The 15,975-nt window shown below is 39.6% G+C and overlaps 2 protein-coding genes across 3 annotated transcripts in view; both read right to left on the reverse strand.

Annotated features, from left to right (window-relative positions):
- The window catches only part of SMG6 (SMG6 nonsense mediated mRNA decay factor), a 217,320-nt gene that overhangs the window by 173,243 nt on the left and 28,102 nt on the right, over nt 1–15,975 (reverse strand). The gene's annotated exons all lie outside the window — the stretch shown is intronic.
- On the reverse strand, nt 6,521–7,177 carry LOC134389515 (large ribosomal subunit protein eL14-like). Its single transcript, XM_063113079.1, has one exon. The coding sequence runs from the start codon at nt 7,175–7,177 to the stop codon at nt 6,521–6,523; it is 657 nt and encodes a 218-aa protein (XP_062969149.1).

Genomic DNA, 15,975 nt, shown 5'->3' on the forward strand with positions numbered 1-15,975 from the left:
CAAGACATAAAAATTAAATGAAATTTAAATTTCAGTGTTCATAAATAAAGTTCTATTGAAACATAGCCACACTTGTTTACATATTGTCTATGGTGTCTGATCCATGGAAAGGCAGAGTTGAGCAGCTATAGCAAAGGGTATATGGCCCACAAAGCCTAAGATAGCTACTATCTGGCTCTTCACTGAAAAAGTCTGCTGATCCTTGGGCTAACTCATCTATGACACTGTTGTCTCAAAAATTTTTTCTACCTGCATAGCACTTAAGGGCTACACACACATGTGAGAGAGGGGTAGTAACAGAGTGAAGAGGTATAGTAAGGAGGAAGTACGAAGAGGTAACAAGTGAAAAGGGACAGTAAGGAGGAGTGCAGTTTAAAACAATCCCCACCCCTCAGGATATTCTGATATCCACCCACCTCTCACCACCTCAGCAGTTCTTCCCAGGCTAAAAGCCCACACGTGAAAGGTTCTAACATATACAACCTTTACTGCCAGCTTCTATGCAAGCACTATCCTATTCTATGATAGAACAAATGACACCAAATGCTAAAGACTGCTGCTCTCAGAGCTTTTGAACTCAAACACTCCAAAGCCTACAGAGAAAAATATAAATGGGGCTCTCCAGGTTTCCATCTTAGAAGCCACTACAGGGCTAAGAGACAGGGTGGAAAAAGAACACACCCAAGCCCAATAAAGATTTCACTTGGGCCAGAGGGCTCCTGGACATTTCCCAAAACATCCCTAATCAAGGGAAAGTGACAGATTAAGATTTGTGAGTCTCTGTGCTGTGGTCTGATAATCTGTAGCAACCAACTCCAAAGTGCCACCAGCTTAGCATCTCAAGGTATACAGAAAAAGAAAGTTCAGCCAAAGGGTAACACTGTTGCCCTCACTGGGTTACTTTCTGAATGAATGTTCTTTCTAATTCATCTCTCTCAGTGCCTGGGAACTCTCATGACCATCCACCCAAATAGTAGGGGAGGTGGGACACCCTGTGTCTGCACTGCACAAAGTGACAGAGAATTGGAAAAAGCTAAAGCTTCTACTTCGTGATAAGATGGGCAACCAGAAATAGTTCTCCAAGAGCACCTACAGGAGCTCACACCTTCTTATAAATGAATGGGGTCAACAGAGTATAAGAAGAATGATGAGATCCTTCTCACATTTCAACCCACTCATTTATTCATTCAACAAAAACTTACTGGGTATCTTCTATGTACAGAACACTATGCACAAACTATGAACAGGCAGAGATAATCCTTGCTTTGTGGGTGACATAAACAATTATAAAGTTCCATGACTGGGGAAGGACAGGATGCTGTGAAAATACACAGCAGGAGCATCAGAGAAATCTTCTCAGAGAAAGAGACCTTTGAGTTGAAACCTGAAGGTTGAGGAAACTAATCAGTTGGTTTTGGAAGAAGTGGGCAGTCATGCCTTGATGTGTCATAAGCAAAGAGAACATCATGTGTGATAGTCCCAAGAGTGGTGTGTTGTAGTAATTGATTTGGCAGGAGGGAGAGCTGGAGAAGTAGGCAGGGCCAAGTTGTAGAAGTCCCTGTTAAAGAATTTGATCTTAATTAAAGCCATTGAAGGGTTTTGAGCAAGGAAGTGATATGAGCAAACCTACATTTTTAAAGGTTATTCTGGCTATTTAGAAAATTTAGGTTGTGGGGGGAGGTAGAGATGGGTGTCAAGTGTATGGAGGCCAGGAGGCCAGGTAAGAGGCTGCTGCTCCAATCATCCAATGGCAATGGAGACAGAGAAAAGAGGGAAGACAGAGGAAGGAGATGATCATTCCACACTCAAACCATCAAAATCCCTGTCCCTAAGTCCCACTGCTTCTAGTTCCAGGTAACTTAATTCACAGACTAGTAGTGGCCCAGAACCAAGTATGAGTCTTTAAAAATAAACTCAAACTAAATGAAACACTGATTGCATTTTTAGAGATAATTTAGATATTCTTATTTTATTTCCTTTCAATTATATTTTTAAATAGCCTAGCATGGTGTTTGGCACTTAGTACATCCTTAATGACTTTTGAAGAACCTACTAAAATACATAGATTTCATAGTGATTAAATAGGTTATCCAGGTAATATACGCATAAAAACTCATAACAAAAACAGTACAGTACTAATATTAATGTTGTAGGGAAACAGCATACTCATTACTATCTGTGAGAATTTAAATTCATCTCTTTTTGGAGGGCAATTTGGTAAAACCCAGACAAAAGTATTTAAAGGAAAAGAGAGTTTCATCAAGATTTAAGGATTCTGGGCCGAGCCCGTGGCGCACTTGGTAGAGTGCTGCGCTGGCAGCGCGGCGACGCTCCCGCCGCGGGTTCGGATCCTATATAGGACTGACCAGTGCACTCACTGGCTGAGTGCCGGTCACGAAAAAACGACAAAAAAAAAAAAAAAAAAAGATTTAAGGATTCTGGTCCTTAGTAGTAGCAATTCCATTTGCTATATTCCAGCCCAAGTGATTAGACAAGAGACCACAGTTAACATCAGAATCAAATCCACAGTCCTTATAATGGCCTACAAAAGGCCTACGTAATACTCCACTCCTGTCTTCTCCCATTCCTTGAATGTGCTGAGCAAGCTTCCACATTGGTTCCCAAACTTTACAGCACATTCAAATTGCACAGGAATCTTTAAAAAATGCTGATGCCTGGCTTCCATCCCCAAACATTCTTATTTAATTGGCATGGGGTGAGATCTGAGCACTGGGATTTTTAAAAGCTCTCCATATGACTGTACTGTACAGCAAAGTGTGAGAACTACTGCTCTAGCTTACCTTGCTTTCACAGCACTTATCATCAAATGATTTATATATAAATAGATACATACATGCAGACATATATCATAACAAGGACTTTGTGTATTTTGTTCACCACAGTATCTCTACAGAGGGCTCATCACAGGTGATCAATAAATACTTGGTAAAAAAAAAAAAAAAGCCTTTCCAGTCTGGTCTTTGGCTGCTGCTCCTGCATCCGCCCTTGCTGACAAAGAATTACTCATGGTGCCCTAAATTCACCATGTTCTTTACACTGCTGTGCCCTCTCTCTGCCTAGCATGCCTTCTCAAGCACTCCTTACTTTATCTAATAAAGTCCCACCTGTCCTTGCTCTCTGCCCAGCTTATAACCAACACAAAAGGCAGCATAGCCTAATATCTGATTTTAACTATTTGACTGCACCTTTCAGAAGCTTGGCGGCAGCCCCCCAACTAAGGACAGGTTACATTTACAGAGCTGGCTCTGTACATTAGAAATTAAAAGTATCCCAAGCTACTCAGACACAATTCAGACACTACAGGCTCAAGTTTTCCCAACTGAACAAAACAAGGGTGCCATACTCAACAACAACAACAACAACAACAACAACAACAACAATAATAATGGTAAAACTTCTATAACATCTTCTCTGTGTAGGGCACTATTCTAAGCACTTTATTGTCTATTAACTCATTTAACCTTACAATGACTCTGTTTGGTAAGAACTGCTATTCTTTCCATGTTACACAGATGAGACAACTGAGCACAGAGAGGTTAAGTGACTTGCCCAAGGTCAACTCAGGCAGTCTGGCTCCACAGTCTGAGTTCTTAATCTTTTGCCTTTAAAATAAAGGTAACCTTTTCAGCAGAACCAAAGAGAGACAAACCCTGGGGATGTTTATACAAAGACCAAAAGCTAAAGCAACACCAAACAAAAACCCACCAATGGTTCCAGCTGACATTCACTGAGGGACCATCAGGCCAAACCAACTGAGAAGTAGATACTTTCAGTCCAGATAATAACATGGCAAGGTGGTGGAAGCACTTAACAACGACACCCTAGGATAATGCCAGCAAGAAGAGAGAAAGATAAAAATGGGTAAGAGCTTATTTTCCACGTCAATAAAACAACAGCAACAACAACAACAAAAATCCCTAACATTTTCTAGATAAACCCACAATCTGCCTGATTAATAAGGAAAGCGTTCTTAAAGAGTTAAAGAACATATGTGCATTCACACACTACCAAGGGACTGTGCACAGCCCAGAAAAAATGTGAAAATATAACCTCTGCCTACCCACCTACCACAATACAGGAAAACCCCTGAATCTCTCAAAAAAGGGAGGAGCAAGAACTACTCTAAGTACCCAAAGGAGAATGAAGCTTCAGTTTAAGACAGATGTGGTCACAAAGAAGAGTTCACTAAACACTCTGCTGTGGGCACCAAAAAGCAAATAACCAGCATACAGGGAGCTCTGGCAACGTCACACGAGCTTCAGATTTAAGCAAGGCACCAAATAAGGGAAGGATTCTGGCGCTTCAACTCCTAGGAAAAGTGTTTCAAGTTAAAAATGGTTATTCAGGTTTGGATGTGAACTTCTGTATCTGCTCTTTATCAACAGAGGCAACTCTACCTTACTGGCAGCTAGCAGCAGAAAGAGAAGAAAACTGTTAAAATAAAACTGAGTTATACAAAGACAACAATATGGCTTGGTAGAGCCTGGAATTTGCCTTGACACCAAAGACAAGGCTATAAACATGGCAATGCAGAACTTCTGGGATTCCACATCTGAACTGAATCAGGAAACAGGTCCAGGAGTAGGCAGGTCATGATGTCACTTTTCTCCCCAACAGACAGATTGTTCAACATTAAGGCCAAAAACCACAGCACTGTTGGTGAGAGACTCAGTTTCACTGTTACTAGGGGCAAGGCCTGCCTCCAGCTAGTTTTTTGTCAGTCATTACCATTTCAGCGCTGGTTCCCAGACCCAAACTATCTAGTTCAAAAGACACAGCAAACACATTTGACTCTCTTACCTCTGATCCAATTCTTTATCTTCCAAGTTCTCCCTTCATTTGCCTTACCCTCTCTCAATAATGAAAATCAATCTTAACAGGCATATCAGAAAGCAAGAAAAACATGAGCATTAACGTCTTACTAATTTATTTACACTGCTCTATCCCTGTCACTATTACCATTAAATGTATTTTTAAAAATTGAGTTTAGCGTTAAAAAGAAAGAAAAGAATAAAAGTAATACAAGTAAGAAAGCAATTACTCTGCTGGTTACAAAAGCATGCTCAATCTGTGACAATTTATCAGCCTGTACAGCTTTGATATGTGCACTTTTCTGTGTATATATTATACTGTAATAATTTTTTAAAAATTACCATGACCTTTTCTGCCATTCCACAAAAAGCCTTTATTCTACAGCTAATAATACCCTTTGCCCCATTTGTTCTAATCCTCACCAAGATTCTAACTCTGAGGTGTTAGAAATGAAGGTAACTGTGCTAAAAGTTTGGGGCTCCATGTAGGTACAGAAAGCTACACTGTGTTAAAATACCACATCTGTTGATGGTGTAGACTATATTTCTATTTTACAGATGTAGACACAGGGGAAAAGATTAAGAAATCTGTTTGTGGAAATAAAAAGAAATTTAAAGGTGCAATCCAAAGACCTGTCTCCTAGTCTGCATTGACCGTTAAGAGACAGCTTCTAAGGGGCACCAAGGGTATCTATTAGTGCCTTTTTCAACCTTTTGACATATTGTCACTTATAAGCATTTTTAAAGCCATACTGTTTTACAGATCTGTCTAGAAGTCTAAAGGAAAACCTGCCAAAGAAATTCCTCAGAGAGAATGTCAACAGCCTTAACATAGTTTGCTTTACAAATTAGGACCTAGCATCTCAGAAATTTGTGGTACAAGTCAGCTCAAAATCTCATTAGATAGAACAAGGTTTTAGCATCTTTACCAAGAAAGAAACACCCCAGGAAAATGCAAATCCACAGAGCATTACACCAATTCCTCTATCCCATATGTTTCAATAGTTGCCATCCTACTGTGTGCATGAAGAGCAAGAATAGGACTTATTGCCAATGGTTACAACACAAAACATAACTTACTCCTAAGCCAAGCTGGACTTGGCTCCGAAAGCGTCCCAGAATGATGGAAGGCATGACTTTAGGGTGAGTCAACTTTTGCTAATGCATAAAACAAAGCAGAGAAATATTTGAAGGATTCACTTCCTAGCTTGTGCCAAATCAAAAGCTTAAATCAATCTACTCTGTAATGAATCTTCAGTTCCAACTGACTGATTAGACAGCATCAATGTGGACATATGTACCATGGCCCAAGATATTCTAATGATAAGACTCTTGGCTAGGAATCTCAGAAGCAACCACTCCTTGCAGTTTCTAACCACATCGTGTTTTTATACATGTTGTTCCTTCTGCCAGCAAAGTTTGCTGTCTACATCAATCTGAAGAACTTCTTTCCTCCTTCAAAATTAAGGACACAGGTTACCCTTCCAGGTACCTTTCCTTGTTCACCCAGAGTTAATCTCTTTGTCTTCTGTACCTCTGTACAGTGTACATATTTCTATTATTAAACTTGTAGCACTTTATTGCATGTATTCATTTATATATCCATTTTTCTTACTAGACTATCTTTGAAGAGGCCAACATCATTTACCTTTTTTTTTTTTTTTTGTCAGAAAGAATCTGTATTACTTTTATAACAGCCTCTTAACGCTTTTTTTGCCAGATGCCTTTGGAGCAAGTACTTTCTGAGCTAGAGCTTTTTGACCCTTCTGCGCTTTCAGAGGAGGTGCTGCCTTCTGGCCTGTGGCTTTCTGGGCAGGAACCTTCTGGGGTGGAGCTTTCTTGCCCACAGTGGCCACCATTTTTACTGGAACTTTAGCAGCAGCAGCTGCAGCTGCAATAGCACCCTTAGCAGTAGGTGCTTTTTTGAGAGAAGCTTTTAGGAGAGCTGCCTTTTGAAGCTTCTTTACCTCATTCTTGGTTATTCTATTCCTCATTTTCTTTGCCTTCATGACTTTGTAACGATCAAAATCAATCATTTTGGCCTTCCTTTCTCTGACTTCAATCTTCTTGGCCCATCTTGTTGCTGCCCATTTTGTACTGATATTAGCCTTCTGCCTGGCTTGTCGCACGTACTTCTGGCAGGCACTGTGTGGGAACTTAAGGATGATGTCAGTGAGCTGCATGCACTTGAAAGGCATGGCCTGGCTCCTTACCTGAGTGCAAGGTCCATCGACCACAGCCCTGTTCTGATAAATAACATCTACGATCGCAACCAGCTCTCTGGCATGAGGCCCAAAGGAGACACAGGCCACCCGGCCAACCTCCACAAAGCGCCTGAACACCATGTTGGTGGCATTTGGCAAGAAGAGAGGAGGCATCATTTACCTTTCTACATGCAGTACCTAGAATAACAATTAACATATAAAGGTACCCACTAAATATTTACAGAAATGACCTCAAAGAGGGCAGGGAAAAAGGTTAATCTCCTCAGAGACTACGAGTTGACCTGAGGAGAGGTTTTACAACTGAGTAAGTGAAAAGAGAAAAACGTCTATATAAAACTGTAAAGCCAGTAATTTAGGGCAACATACAAAGGTATATACCGTATTGTAAAATAGAAGAGATTAAAAACAAGAAGAGCCAAAGTGAAAAAGATAAAGAGGTCACTAGCAGTAAGGTCATGACACAAAATGCATGCTAGTAAGTCCTTTACACTTATTAAAGGAAATTACAAGTTTTGCTAAAACCTCTGGAACAATTAAAATAAAGAGAGAATTGTTCTGAATTCTTAAGTGTGCAAGAGTTTAAAAAAAAAAAAAAAAACCACCACATATTGCACAGCACAACTAAAAGCAGAAATTTCTCCCATGGGTTTCTACAAAAAAGATACCATAAAATGCAAATAGCAATGATTCCCTGGGTCTCTTTATTTGTCTTAATACAGGCTAACTGTACATCAAAGTACTAATCAGTAAAAGCAATACTCCTGGTAATCAACATGTTACCTAGTTACATAGCTCTCTTATGGTTCTAGGCATGAAAGACTTTGAAAAAGCAATAGTAGAGCTGCCTAGTGATTCTCCTAATAGATGCTCAATAAATTTTGGATCAATGGATGGAAGACAACTCAAAAACTCACTGACGCTCTTAAAAATAAAAATGTGTGGTTAATACTTTTTACAGGGACTCAAGCATCAGAAGACAGAGGGTCTAGATAGTATTTTAAATTCCTTCTTGTCTAGAGAGTCTGCTATATACTGGAGAATACAACTGAGCAGTAACTTCAATACTAAATATTTATGAGTTAAGTGAAAGGATTCCAAGAGGGAAAAAACCTGGAGTTCCCCCTGGAGCCAAACAAATAGTCTGCAGACTGGGGAAGATTCATGAGCCAAGAAAATAATTATTTCATATTCTCTATCTTAGCCCAAACACATCATATCCAAGATGGTGAAAATAGGGTAGACAGATGAAATTCTGGAACCTTTAAGAGCAGAGAGGGATTACAGAATGATAGAACTGTGGATATATCACCCCAAGAGTATGGTCAGAAAGGAAAACCAGTACAGGAAATCAGTAGAGAGGCAACTTGGGAAAACAAGGTCGGTGCAGTCTCTTACCACATACAACAGGCAGTATGCTACTATATAAACTGAGCTGCTCACACAACAACATCACCTCACTACTCTATTTCTTCCTGTAACAGCTGCAGATTGAACAAGGACCCAATGTGTAGGTCTCACTCTTATTTGGAAAGCTCTTCACAGACTAGGAGCTAGACCCTAAGGGACAATTTATAGTACACCCTCATATACATTCCAGTTGGCTGGAACTCAGCAGCTGACTGCTGCCTTGTCTAACTTGGTAAGGAGCCAAAGGAGGACTTTTCCCAGTCAACTCTCCCAGGCTGGAAAATTCTCCAATGCCAGAGTTCTGGCTTAAGTCTGGATATCGGGTTATTCATGAGATTCCAAAACTACATCTTCACACTGGCTTTGAACAAGCCTCTCAAGTACACCATTGAATTCCCACATACCTCAAAATTATCTGGACATTAAAGCCAAAGACATAGAGAGGAACAAGCTTTTCAAAGCGTGAGCAAATCATTAATCAATCTAACCTTTCACAATTTTCTAACCTTTCACAAATCATTAATCAATCTCAACAATCTCTGAAATGGGTGAACAAGCAACAAATGCACCCATTTAACGGTTTCCTCAAAGCTTTTGATTCTACCCTACTGAAAACTCTCCTTACTCCACTAGCTACTCAAATTCTCTCATTATTCTTGATCCCTATGCCATGAAGACCCAAATCCCAAGTCCATTTCTCTAAGAAATGAAGGAGAAAACTTAGGGTGTTTTTAATCTCAACCAGAGTAGTACAGCCTCTCACAGGGAGTGTTTGGAAATGTGTGTGGGCCGCTACTGGCATTGAGTGGGAGGGGTCAGGAATGTTAACATCCTACAATGACAGGTCTGCATAACAAGGAACTGTCTGCCCCCAAAAGCGAAAACACCCTCATTAACAATCAATGTCCCAAATAAAGGACCTCAGCATTAACTGCCTTCAACCCTCCCAGCTTCTTTTTCTGTAAAGAGACAAACAATATATAATTTAGGCTTTGGGGGCCACATACATCTCTGTCACGTATTGTTCTTTTTAAATGGCTCCTTATGTCTTACATGTATTATAAACAACTCTAATAACATACATTACAATTTTAAAGAATGAAATAAGAACTTCAGAATTTAGCCTTAAAACCTAAGAGTAGGCCTGGCCAGTTAGCTCAGTTGGTTAGAACATGGTGTTACAGCATCAAGGTCAAGGGCTCAGATCCCTGTACCGGCCAGCCACCGAAACAAAAACAAAAACAAAAACAAAAACAAAACACATACAAAAAAATCTAAGAATTAGGGCACATGTTTGACTTCTAATCAATTAAACAGTTCTCTGATGACCGCTCCTTCTCTTCCCCTGTGCATTTCAGTTGTTTCGGTGTTCATTTCCAAACACTGCAAAGAGCCCAGACAACGCCTTTCCCCCTCTCTTCAGTATATATTACTTCCTATAACCGTGCGTGCCACTCAAAAATTCTCTTTACAATTATTGCTGTTAACATTCTCTAAAATGTCTAAACCAAACCAAAGCCTGGAAATTCTGACTGGTATCTGGGTCCTGACTTTCCGGATGGTGAACTAAAGGTCACATGGGGTGGAAAGTGGCCTGTGGGTAACACAGAATGCACACATGCACGCGAACAGGATATGTTGGTAATCTGGCTTCCTGAGACCTGGTGAGCTGTGAGAGTTCTCATCAACACCTTTGGGGAAGATGAAAAACCTTAAACTGGGAAATGCTGGATTTTAAGAAAGTGTCCATTCTCAGAATTAGATTTCTGGCTGAAGCACAATGGGAAGGTGCACCTTTTATTCCTCCACATCTTACTTGTGTAAAAATACAAAACACAAAAAATAAATGAAATGAGTGATGAGGTTTCTTCACAGAGTGGAAGCTGGTATTTGCAGCATGGCTTATGTCATGTCTCAAGCCCAGAAAGACGAAGAGTGTGGTTTTGGTGTTTAACCAGCCTCAACTGCACCTTGGCACTCTGTTTCTTCCCCCAGAGAACTGTGCTCTGTTAGAGGAAAGAAACCAACCTCACATCTTGAAACAGAATGACTGGGATAAAAATAAAGCCCTTAAAGAGGTTTGGTGACGGAGGTCATATGGGGCGTTAAGGGTTTGTGTAGGGCCAAAGTACTTTGAGAAACTTCCACTCACTGCCAACCACAAAGAGACAAAGACATTAGCCCTAAGGTCCAGCAGTGATAAAGGCAAGAAGCCCCAGTCCTTGCCTACTAGGGGCTGTTCCTCAAAGCATACTGCATATTATCGATATCTGAAAAACTGAGTCCTTCCTGCTTCTGATCTTCTTTGAGAATAATCTCACCAAGCTGTTTCTTATATTTCTTATGGCTTAAGAAAAAGAGAGCCATTTGGGGCCTTATTCCTATATAAGGAGACTTTTATGAACTCCTGTCATCACATGTTGTCAAATCTCAGTTCACAGAAGAATATCTGTGAATAATTTCTAACAGCTTCCAGGGTGAAACAGTATAACAGGAGAGTAAAGGACTAAAATGACATGAAATCAACTCACAGCAACCCTGAAAAACCGCATGATGCCCACTTTATGGATATGGAACTTTTGTATCCATGAGGCCAAAAAATAAAGCTGACTTTCTCTGCCATGATGATATCCTTACGGGGCAATGAAATAATTGGGTTATCACAGATAAAACATTTACCTACTAGCAAGGAGATTCAACTTTTCTCTGTCATTATAGATTACATTAATGCTTACACAATCCAGAGAAAACCAAGACAAAAGCTTTGTTCTAAACTTCATAATGGCACTAGCTCTGGAACTGCAAACCTAAAGGGCTCTAGGAATTGGAACTCATTCCAATCCAAGGCAAGTCATCTTGCCCAAGGAAGCAGGCCTCCTGAAACAATGCTCTGACCTGTGGTTGTACTGGGGGAAGGGTGGAGGCATCAGATGTGTACCACCCACACATAGGTTTCTTCAGCACTGTGGTAGTGGTGGCAGCAGCAGCAACAGCTACTCAGATGTACAAGCTATGCAAGAGGAACTGAAAAGCAAGACAAATGATGGGTCTAAAAAAATGCCACCTGCATTCCATACTTTTTTTTTTTTAAAAAAAAGGCCTACACTTTTTTTCTTTTTTTTTAAAAGATGACCAGTAAGGGGATCTTAACCCTTGGCTTGGTGTTGTCAGCACCATGTTCAGCCAGTGAGCGAACCAGCCATCCCTATATAGGATCCGAACCCGTGGCCTTGGTGTTATCAGCACCACACTCTCCCGAGTGAGCCACGGGCCAGCCCTAAAGGCCTATACTTTTTTTAAAAAGCCCTTAAGCATACAGGCTACCTGGCCTGGGTTTTCCACAGTGAAGCTACCTTTGCTGGCCAACTTTCACTTTGCTGGACTATTGATTAAATGCAAAATATATATATACTTATATACTATCCAACTGTACATATAGCCATGTATTCAGAGTAAGAAATAAAATTATTATTCTCAACTTATAATACAGCCTCTAAGGAAAACACAAGAGATTCGGACAGGGCAACATGCAAAATCAGGCAAAAACTATGATTCTTAACCTTAGGGAGACAACTTTATCATAATTATCGCCATCTTACAGATGAGGAAACTGAAGCTCAGCCAGACTAAGGAACATACCCAAAGTCTCAAAGCTGGTATCTGATAAATTTAGGACTTGAACTCAGGACTTTCCAAAGCCCAAGGTGTTAATCTGCACTATCCTGCCTCTGACATATAAGATGCTGGACAAAACTAATGAAAGCTATCAAGCTACTAGCCTCTAGAGAAACACAATGAACTTGAGGGCAATCACTCACAAAAGGATCTTCCTAGTTCAATGGTAATACGAAAAAAAAAAAGCAAAGGTAAATAACAGTGTGCATGACATGCCACTAATAATGTAAGGAAAGGAAGATAATCATATATACACCCACGTGATATATCACCTATTAAAAATATTTCTTTAATTAAAATATTAAAAAAGGTAATCACTCTTCTATAAGATCTCTTTTAACCTCTATTCCCACCAACATAGAAACCAAACCCAGCATTATGGCCTAGAAACTTCACCAAGTACAACCCACCTTTCGAAACAAGGTCACAAACTATCAATGCCTGAGGGCCTCAAATTAATGTCCCATACCTCAATTTATCACTAGTTCAAGATGATTCCTCATGAAATGAACCCTTTCAGACTTGATCTTTCAAACAATAATCAGTGTGTTGGATGTCTAACCCTCCTTGAACTTGCTCTTCCCTATTCATGTGGCTTGAGAAGTATCTTTACACGTGGGAGGGAGGACCTTCAGGTGTCACTCTAATTATGCTACTTTCATAAAACAGGAAAATACAGACAACTGTGTTGACCTAAGAAATTAGAATACCACTTTTCCAATCAGATTCTGGGTTGTTTAATAATTAGGCATAGATTTTTCCCTTCTGATTTCTAAATGTGCATTAGACATTTCCAACCTAAATGCTGTGCCCTATATATAAACATACAGGAAGAGCATACCCTAAGATGTTAAAATTGGTTCTATCTAGGATGTAAAAATATATTATTATTTATCTGCATTTTCAAATTTTTTACAATAATCATGTGCTGGCTTTGTAGATTTTAGAAGCAATAAAATTTGTTATAAATAAAAAAGAAAGTTTTTCCCTACTTAATCCAAGCTAGTGGCAATTTCCTCAAACAACCAAGACACAGAGACTCTAGTAAGTTTCAGTTCAAAATGTGGAAAGCACTAGGATAAGCTAAATACCCCAAAATGATCATTGTACCCTATATAAATGTATCAAATATCATACTGTACTCAATAAATATATGAAATCATTAGTCAATTAAAAAATAAATTAAGGGCCAACCCTGTGGCGCACTCGGGAGAGTGCGGCACTGGGAGTGCAGCAGTGCTCCCGCCACGGGTTCGGATCCTATATAAGGATGGCCGGTGCGCTCACTGGCTGAGCGCGGTTCAGCCGGTCACAAAAAGACAAAAAAAAATAATAATAAAATTTAAAAAATAAATTAAAAAGAAAAAAATTTTTTCAGAGACAGTAGTAGATTAGAGGTTACCAGAAATGGGGGGAAAGGAAGAATGAGAAGTTATTGCTTAATGGGTATAAAGTCTATGTTTAAGAGTGACAAAAAACTTTTAGAAGTAGATAGAGATAGCACTTTCACAGCACTAAGAATGTAATTAATTCCACACAATTGTATCTTTAAAAATGCTTAAATTAAAATGGCAATCTTTGATAGATACATTTTATCACAATAAAAAAATTTTAAAATTTAAATTAAAAGCAAACAAACAAACAAAAGAATGTCTAAAGCACTGTCTAAGAGAGTAGCCCTGGGCTGGCCAGTTAGCTCAGTTGGTTAGAGCGCAGTGTGGAACACCAAGGTTTGGATCCCCTTACTGGCCAGCTGCCAAAAAACAAAAACAAACAAACAAAATAAATAAATAAAAATAAAAGACAGTAGGCCTTAAACTTTTTCAATCAGCAAACTATGGGGCCAAAAATAATCAACCTCCACCTTACCACATTTAAGGAATGGAATAGTGCTGCTTTTGTTGAATTAACAACACAGGCATCACAAGTAAACAATGAGAGATTCCAGAAATAAATTGTTATTTCCAGAATCCAAAAGTATATTATAGGAGACCAGCCCACTAACCACCTTCCATGCACATCATAGCACCAAATGGGACGATAGCTCTCGTGGAATGCTCAGCCTCCTCTCAACCTCTCCAACTTTCTCACATTAGCTCCTAAATTACCATAGATTTAGGTACCCTGCAAGCCCACTGCTGTTTCACACCTTCTCTGTCCTTATTCATTCTGTTACTTCTACTTGGAATACACTCTTCCCGCTCTGCCCAGTTAACTTTTCCAGGAAGCCTTTTGAATTTGCTCTTCTTTCCCCTCACCTCAACCCATGCCTCTGTCAGGACTGGACCAAGTGCCCTTCTCTGTGCTTTCAAATTACCCAATACCTCCTTCATGGCACTCACCACAATACAGTCGATGCTCATTATTCATGGATTTTGTATTTGTGAATTCACTTACCCGCTAAAACTTATTTGTAACCCCAAAATCAATGTTCAAGGTGCTTTTGCAGTCATTCTTGGACATGCACAGGGCAACAAAACATTTGAGTCACCCAATACACATGTTCCTAGCTAAGGTCAAACAAGGCAATCCTCTGGGCCAGCCCGTGGCTCACTCGGGAGAGTGTGGTGCTGGTAACACCAAGGCCATGGGTTCGGATCCCATATAGGGATGGCTGGTTCACTTACTTTGGAGAACATGGTGCTGACAACACCAAGTCAAGGGTTAAGATCCCCTTAATAGTCTTTTAAAAAAAAAACCATAAAAAGAAAAAAAGAAAAAAAAAAAAAAAAACAAGGCAATCCTCTGCCTCCTTGTTTCATGCAATAATTTAAACAAGTTCTTTTTGTGGTCTGTTTAGTGTCACATTTTCCACATTTTTGTGTTTTTGATGGTGATTTTGCTGTTTAAAATGGGCCCCCGAGCATAGTGCTGAAGTGCTGTCTAGTGCTCCTAAGTGCAAGAAGGCCATGATGTGGCTTATGGAGAAAATATGAGCATTGTTCAGGCATGAGTTACAGTACTGTTGGCTGTGAGCTCAATGTTAATGAATCAACAATATACACTGAAATAAGGTATCTTTAAACAAAAATACACATAAAATAGGTTATATACTGATCAGCTGACTAAAATGTTGTGAACAGAGGCTCACTGAAGCCTAACTCCATATTTCCCTTAGGAGCAATGTCCAGTATTCATTAATTTAGTTTCTGTGGTGACTTTTTAGGACATAACTATCACAAACAAGAATCAGCTGTATACTGAAACATCTGTTTATGTAGGTATTCCTTCCACTAGAGCAGAATTTAGCAAACTAGGCCCACAGGCCAAATCCAATCTACCACCTATCTTTGTAAATGCAGTTTTATTGGAACACAGCCAAGCTCATTCATTTATGTCTTGTCCATGGCTACTTTAGCACTACAATGGCAAAGCTGAGTAGTTGCAACAGAGACCATACAGCCTACACAGCCTAAAATATTTGCTACCTGACCTTTCATGGAAAAAAGTGTGCTGACCCATACACTAAACTCTATGCAATCTAAGAAAATAACAATGTTATATTCATCTTTACAATCTTAGCACAAAGCTGGCACAACAGATTAAGTAAACTAAACTTTAGTCTGGTTAGCACTGGACCCAGAACACAGCCTCCTATTCCAAAAACTCAGGGGCAACTACATTAAATTCTCCAGACCGTCACTCAATAGAGCGTGGTGCTAATAACCCAAGGTCAAGGGTTCAGATCCCAGTGCAGGCCGGCTACCAAACAAAAAAAAAATCTCCAGATCTAAACAAGTCCTATAAAAAGACATTATGAATAGAAATAAATAACAATATGTGACAGAAGGAAGAGGGGCAAAAGGAGCAAAACCAAAGCAAACAATATCATTCGC

This window comes from Cynocephalus volans, chromosome 10 (genome assembly GCF_027409185.1).
Source record: "Cynocephalus volans isolate mCynVol1 chromosome 10, mCynVol1.pri, whole genome shotgun sequence".
Classification (NCBI taxonomy): domain Eukaryota; kingdom Metazoa; phylum Chordata; class Mammalia; order Dermoptera; family Cynocephalidae; genus Cynocephalus; species Cynocephalus volans.